The following is a 7,018-nucleotide window of genomic DNA, read 5'->3' as shown; positions in this document are numbered from 1 at the left end:
TTTCACATGCATTTTTCGGTCAATTTAATAGCACCCTAGGAAATGGGAGAAATATCATGACATTTCATATTGTGAAAGTTGAAAAGTCATATACTGATTTTGTTGTTGTTGATTGTTGATTGTTTTGCTGTTTCAATGATTTAGGCTAACATTTGCGTAAAGTTTCTTTTCTGGACCTAATGAACAGCAGGCATAGTAAGAGTTGTTTACCAGAAAATGCATGCAAATTTTTATTCGAGTGTTATACGTTCGTTCACTTGCGTGGTTACAGACAAAATTGAAGAGTAATACAGAGCTAAGAAAGTGTGCAATAGTTTTTAGAAAAAAATGCGCTTATTCATTTTCAAGTTGCTTATCTCAGTTATATTATTTGGTATAAATATGATCTAATATTGAGACAACAAAATTTCCCTTGTGTGCTGATATTTCTTGATAGAAATTTTCCCAAATTTTAAACAAAACATTAATCAGCAGCATATATTTAAATTTTTGTTCGAACCTTTCGAATTTTCAGTTTTAAAATTTTCATTTTTTTCCACAAAAAAAGTATTATCGGAAACTGTTGTGAAATTCCACAGAAATTTATTAAGAAGAAACAGTAAATGGCGAGAATAATATGCAGCACAAATAATAAATATTAATAATATTTTATTGCAGTTGGTGGTGGAAACGTTCGCATGCTCGTATTCCACTGTTGGTTGTTATTGTGATACGTGTACTCGAACCGTCGGTGCATATTCTGAAAGTGGAAAAAGATTCCACTACTCTAGAAATGCAAACAAGTCGGATGAAAAGAAGCTTAGTTGTGCAACATCTTGCAATATACAAAAGAGATGCGATACTCCACCCTTTTCAACGTTTCAAGTACACTAAATACAGAACAGCAAAAATCATACATTAATAATGAAATGTGATATTTTTATTTTCATGTCCTGCTTCTGTTGTGATCTACTTCATCTTTATCTCGACTAGTTTATGCGCCATTGTATAGTATTACTATTTTATATTTGTATATATTGTGTGGTATTCATCAATCTTTATGCATATATATATATATGTGAAGTTTGAACTACCGATGCAACGTCGAAATACTCAACTCAGGCAGTTTCCGGCTGACATATCCTGTTGCCAAAGTTTCCATATCTTCCAAAGGTAAGTATGAATATATTTTATTACCATATATACTTGTACTTTTTTTATTTTTCGCTTTATTCACTGCTGATGAATTTGAAAAACTATTATTTCTTTTATTTTTCTTGAATTTTATCCTTTCCCTATTGCCTGATTCCAAATTTCATTGACATTTTCAAATTCTGATTTAACTTCATAGATTAAACGTTTAAGCAGATGAAGACTTTTGGATAAAACATATTTTCCCATGCCTGTCTTGTAAATAATTGTTGGAAGCGATTGGCTAATTTATTTTTCCTCATCAACACTTGGCCAAGTGGTCACATCCCCGAAGTTGAAATAAATAAAGTTTTTAAAAGAAGCAAGAGCATGAAAATTTCAGAACCTCTTGAATATAAAACTGTAATATGAATCGAGTATGAATAATTATTTTTGATTTTCTAAATATCATTTCTAAATTTAGAAGGGTATTTTTGAATGGAGACAGGGGAAAAGATTGAATTTCGTTTTTACACCATGTTTCTGTTATGTAATGTTTTATTTCAACTTTTGGCAAATGCTTGGACACAGCGGTGCTGCCGTTTCCAAACATTCTAAGCCATGACTGAGATGTGTAATTTTCAGTTTATTGCACTAAATGAGCATTTCAAGAAAATATCAGTTCATAAGAATGACGTTTTTGGTTTATGGTAATGTTTTTCAACTGCTTTTTAATTTTTTTTCAAAGACATAGATGAAGAACTGATTACAACGTGAATTAAACTATCAGTTATTTGAAATTAATAATATTAATATCGCCGAACATGTTATTATTCATTGCAAAGTATTATTATAGTGCTGAGTATTATTGCATGCGAAGACAACAATTATTATTCAATAATAGTCTACTGTTGCATGATTTATATGTGATAAGCATTTCTGTTCAGTCTCATTTCCGTTCGACTATGTTTCGTTTAGTTACGGCATAATAATGTTGAAGATCGGTAGTGATTTTCATCTGCAACTTATTGAAAATTATAATCTGTGATGCTAGCTAGCTCACTGCATTCTTTTACACTTTAAAAGCAAATGGGCATTTTTAGGTCAACAGATTAACTTTATGGTAATTTGATGGTGAACACCGACGATGGCATTTTGCCGCAAGCACTCCAGGCCATTCAAATACGTAAGCGATTTGCCATACGTATATCTCTGTTTATTTTTGGTAGGCTATTATTATATAAATTTTCGCTGAAGAAGGGCACTCGAATTATTGCACTGCGATATTTGGTCGTCTTGGTGCTGCAGATCAACAAATACGTCGTGAATGTTAGACCGTAGATATGGTTAAAAGACATGCATCAGTTGGTACATTTACGGTTCTGCGTTCGCTTCAAACTTCATCATCGATGGGGCTGCTGTCAGGTATGATGAATTTTTACATATTTTTTTAATCATTTATATTCTGTCCTTCTCCACGCATACTACAAAAAATATGGCCGCTTTTACAACCTTTGTAGTTGATTAAGTTTAATTTTTTTGAATGGAACCTAATGCGTTTTTCTTCTGTAGTAATGATGTTCAACAGATAATCAATACTTTATTAGATACGCGCCTATCTCCAACTGTAATGTATAGTAGTAATGATATATGCAGATATAATTCTCAATAGTTCTTAGAAATGCATTTGTAAAATAGTATTCACATAGCCGTTATCTTTAATGCCCTGTGTGATGCTTACTGCTGACTTAACATACTTGGTCAACTGTTTAATAGAAATGTCTGTCACCGGCATTACAGCAATTGCATACTTAGATGCTCGACACTGATCAATTTTTGCGCCGCGATACTTTCATACTTATAAGGGCGATTCATACTAATAGCCTTGACTATTATTGATGCTTTGGTTTTATTCTTTTCATAAAATGCAATACACAATGGCCAGCAGCAAAAGTTTCTTGAAATCATCATTATAGAAAACGTTCGGTTACTCAGTTTATTCGAATAAGTATATCTCTCATTGTATAAAGCTGTGCTAATGCAGCAGCGCTCAACAGAATTTACAGTCTTGTAGTAAGTCACCATCAGAAAGCGAAAACGAACGCAAAAGGCAAGTTGAAATAAGCTGGCAAGCAGCATAAACCACTGACATAACCGTTTACCATCACGATGCCTTCCTTCACTGCGTTACTCGTGAAATTCTATGCTGAGGTAAATTGCAGGTTTTACAATTTCTGTCGCAATTATCATCATAAAATTTCATGTAAACTGTTTTTATTTTCTACAAATTTAAAAACGTATTTCATTTTCGAAACTATTTTCAGTAGAAACAATTTTTTACTATTCATATAATTTTGATTTGAAGAAAATAATCATTGGTGGTAAAATATAAATTATTGTATCACCTCCTACTTTTAAGCAGCTACATTCTATCAATTGTGTATATAAAAGCATTTCTGGTTATTTTTAGTAATTTGCAATATTTCAGGTTAATGAATTTTCGTTAAAACTAATTTTAGTAAAATAAATTTGCATAATAATGCTATGTTACGTAATAATGCAATATTACGTAATTAAATGAAGTGTGTAAATAAAAGCGGAATAAATTTCATCGTCTCGTTTGACCCTTTGGTTTGTTCGGGTATAGCACACGCCTGGTGGATTTCTGTTAGATACACTCTGTCAATTTTTACTTTTATAGCTTTGTGACATCTCTTTTGAAATGATATGACATATTTTGAAAGAAATTGCAATGTTCCAGGAATTTTTGTTCGATCTACAGAACATCGCAATGTTGAAAGGTACGTTGAAGTGTGGCAGACCCCTCATTAGAAAACACATGTATAAACAGGAAGTATGTTCAATTTTTATAAAATATGTTCTAATGGATAGTACGAAGAATGCTGTATATGTATATATGCAATTTCAACACTTTTTTATGTGTTTATGTTAAAACTATAGAAAGGGATTAGGAAAACATAGTCGTTTTGGAACAAAAAAATAACTATAGACCTGAGTTTGGTATCAAAATGTGCAGAATAACGTGCTCCACCCGAATCTGTTATTTATTTCACGAATTTTACAAAACTAAGTCTACAGGAAGAAAAGTGAAAAATGAAGATTTTTTAATGTTTGTTTTATTGCAGTTTAGCAAATGGAAGGGTTTAAAATTAATAGAAATGAAAATATCCTAATAACATCATATGCAGCATTCTTCGTATGATCTATTAATGCAAATTTTATAGACATTGAACATATTTTATGCTTTTGCACGTGTTTTTCACCTGATTAGTCAACATTAACAAAGTGCAATAGCGAGAAGCGGTTTTTCGACCATTTTTTTACAATAATAACAGCGAATGTTTTTTCAAATTAAACTCTAATACACAAGAAGAGGCTATATATAAATGGCAGTTTTACTTATAAATTCAAACAAACTATGAAATGAAAACATTAAAGTGGCACTTTATGTGCTACAATTTCATCATACTGATCAAAGCTGCTTTATAACAAAAATGAAATAAATAACGCACATGTTCTGGTCACATTGATTCGTCACTTTCACTTTCGACGTACCACTTTTGTCGCTGTTTCTGTTGTTCCAGATCTCTTTGTCGTTGAGCCAATCTACGTTGCTGCTTTTTAAAGTACGAAGACAAATGCACATCAATAACATCTACGGAACTACCTAGCTCATACATCTTTACCGGTAATGACGATATTTTGTCCCAACTAGAAATTTCGCAGTCAAATTCTTTGTCTTTTACCATGACTCTGTCAAGTTTCTGCATTATATATTCATTTAGAACACCATGCTTTTAAATCTCGAAGATAGCATTTGAACGCCAACGGTGGTAATTCTGCAAATTGGCAGTATAACGGTCGAATTCTGTCCAACTGCTCAATAGTTTGAATGCCAACGTCTACGTGAAGAATTCGGAATGAATTGTCAACTTTACAAGTAATTATACCTCTCGTCCACTTCTGATTTATCAACACTGCGACCGGCAATCCCACAGCATTAATTCTGGTCATCGATTCAAAATTGACATTAGGTAGATGTTTCGTTTCATTATAAAAAACATCCATTTTTCTATCCATGTCGGTTTGCTTACTTTTAAAAATCATGAAATTAACATGAAAATGATCTGGAGTACTCCAGTTTGTTACAACTGCTTGAAATCGGGCGTGTTCGATCAGTGGTGTCCCGAATGTGCTATCATTCAAAAATTCTTCCTGTTCTTTGTAGTACGTGGCAATTTCGTAATTATAAAGTGTATCTGATGCTGAATCCATTTCAAATTGATACTATCTTCCAATAATTTCAACGATGAAAACCAACCAAATGACAGTCGGAAATAACACTACAGTTTCGAAAAGTAAGTTACTGAAAATTAAGTACTACTCAAAAATACTTTGTAATTAATCAAAATATGGAAAAATGTATATATATATTTCTTATTTTCTGTTAGTTTATTTAACAGAAATGTTAATTCTTTTCTTCGTTTGAGAAATTAAAGTTGCTGCAATTTTTCATTACTGTAATATTAAGCGTCGGCAGGTTATCGTTGTAGTTCTAGAAAAATATTTAAGGTTAAAATGAAAATCTGATTTTTTAGTGGAGTGTGTTGATTCTAACGAAAGCAATACTACGAACATGATTGAAGCGAAGCAGGATAATTCAGTTTACATCGCACATAAAATTACAGTTGAACAGAGAGACCAGATTGAGTATTAGTGCGTTCACATGACTGAATTTCCTGACGTGGAGAGTCCTTCTTATTTCCAATTTTCGCAGTCATATTCACATCCGTGCATCAGACCCACCGAATCGGCCAATTAATTATGGTAATTTCGGCAGTTGCTAATCTGTGAGTCTGGCATCGGCGTCATTGTGCTGATCATTTATCGTGTCGTTGCCAGCTCATCATGATATGATGAAGGCAGCTGACGACCGAAGACTTCACAGATATATGGAATAGACGCCAACCATTTAATGGATTAAATGTTATCCTGTTATTCACAGGTTGCATAAAACATCAGGATCCGATTACATTAGGTCGTAGTTTTCTTCCCAATGCCAATTTGCGCCTGGGATGGTTTTCATCGGTAAGAATTTTGTAAATTAGTTTGTTTTTTTATATAATTTATAAATTAGGGTGTTCTTCCGGAGGTAAAGAAAATAGTCATTTGTATAATTATTATTATGCATTTAATCAGAGCACTTCGATTGCATTAGTTTATTCTGTTCACTTTTATGATATCAGTCAGGCACGTGGTCAACTATAATAATTCATTCCGCTCTTGAAAACCAACCATTAAATGCCGGTAAGTTGAATTTGATATTTTGGTGGTGCTATGTAATGCATGGTACTGTACTAATATGGTGAATTGAAACTGACGGGTCTTTTACTAGTGTTGTTATTGCTAACTTTCAGATGCTGAAGACGAAGAAGTACCTATTTCTGTTTTTCATTTTGAGATGACTGTATTAATATAATTCATTTTCAGAATTTGTTTTTTATTCATATCAATGAATACGAAACGACTAGATTCTGCAAAGTCACTGAATGTAGTAACTATGCATCATAATAATTTTGCACTGCTGTTTGTTTGTAATCGTGATTATTTCCGTGTAGGATAGAAATGCCATCAGCAGCACCACATCACTTGAATCGTAACTTCGACATCATGTAAGTTATTCCGTAAATTGGTTGTGTTTGATTTTAGTAAATTTGATATTTGAATATTACATTGTAAATATAACTTTTCAGATGTACAAGCATATATATTACAATTTCCATTCGTTTTTCATCTTTTTGATTTTGATTTCTTTGATCCTTTTTTAGTTCAATCGTTACGCTGTTGCTGATTCCGCCGCTTAATTTTTATGAGGATCGGGCCACTG

General features: G+C 32.5%; 2 protein-coding genes across 2 annotated transcripts; one reads left to right on the top strand and one right to left on the bottom strand.

Annotated features, from left to right (window-relative positions):
* The first annotated feature begins 657 nt into the window (after window positions 1–657).
* Window positions 658–1,735, top strand: Tsp_12602 (hypothetical protein). Its single transcript, XM_003380983.1, has 4 exons — window positions 658–864; window positions 1,064–1,152; window positions 1,491–1,533; window positions 1,595–1,735. The coding sequence occupies exons 1-4, from the start codon at window positions 658–660 to the stop codon at window positions 1,733–1,735; spliced, it is 480 nt and encodes a 159-aa protein (XP_003381031.1).
* A 3,173-nt stretch (window positions 1,736–4,908) lies between these two features.
* On the bottom strand, window positions 4,909–5,406 carry Tsp_12603 (putative tudor domain protein). The gene has a single exon (XM_003380982.1). The coding sequence runs from the start codon at window positions 5,404–5,406 to the stop codon at window positions 4,909–4,911; it is 498 nt and encodes a 165-aa protein (XP_003381030.1).
* Between the last annotated feature and the right edge of the window lie 1,612 nt (window positions 5,407–7,018).

This window comes from Trichinella spiralis, assembly GCF_000181795.1.
Source record: "Trichinella spiralis strain ISS 195 chromosome Unknown Scfld2, whole genome shotgun sequence".
Classification (NCBI taxonomy): domain Eukaryota; kingdom Metazoa; phylum Nematoda; class Enoplea; order Trichinellida; family Trichinellidae; genus Trichinella; species Trichinella spiralis.
This window is presented reverse-complemented; position numbering and strand designations above follow the sequence as displayed.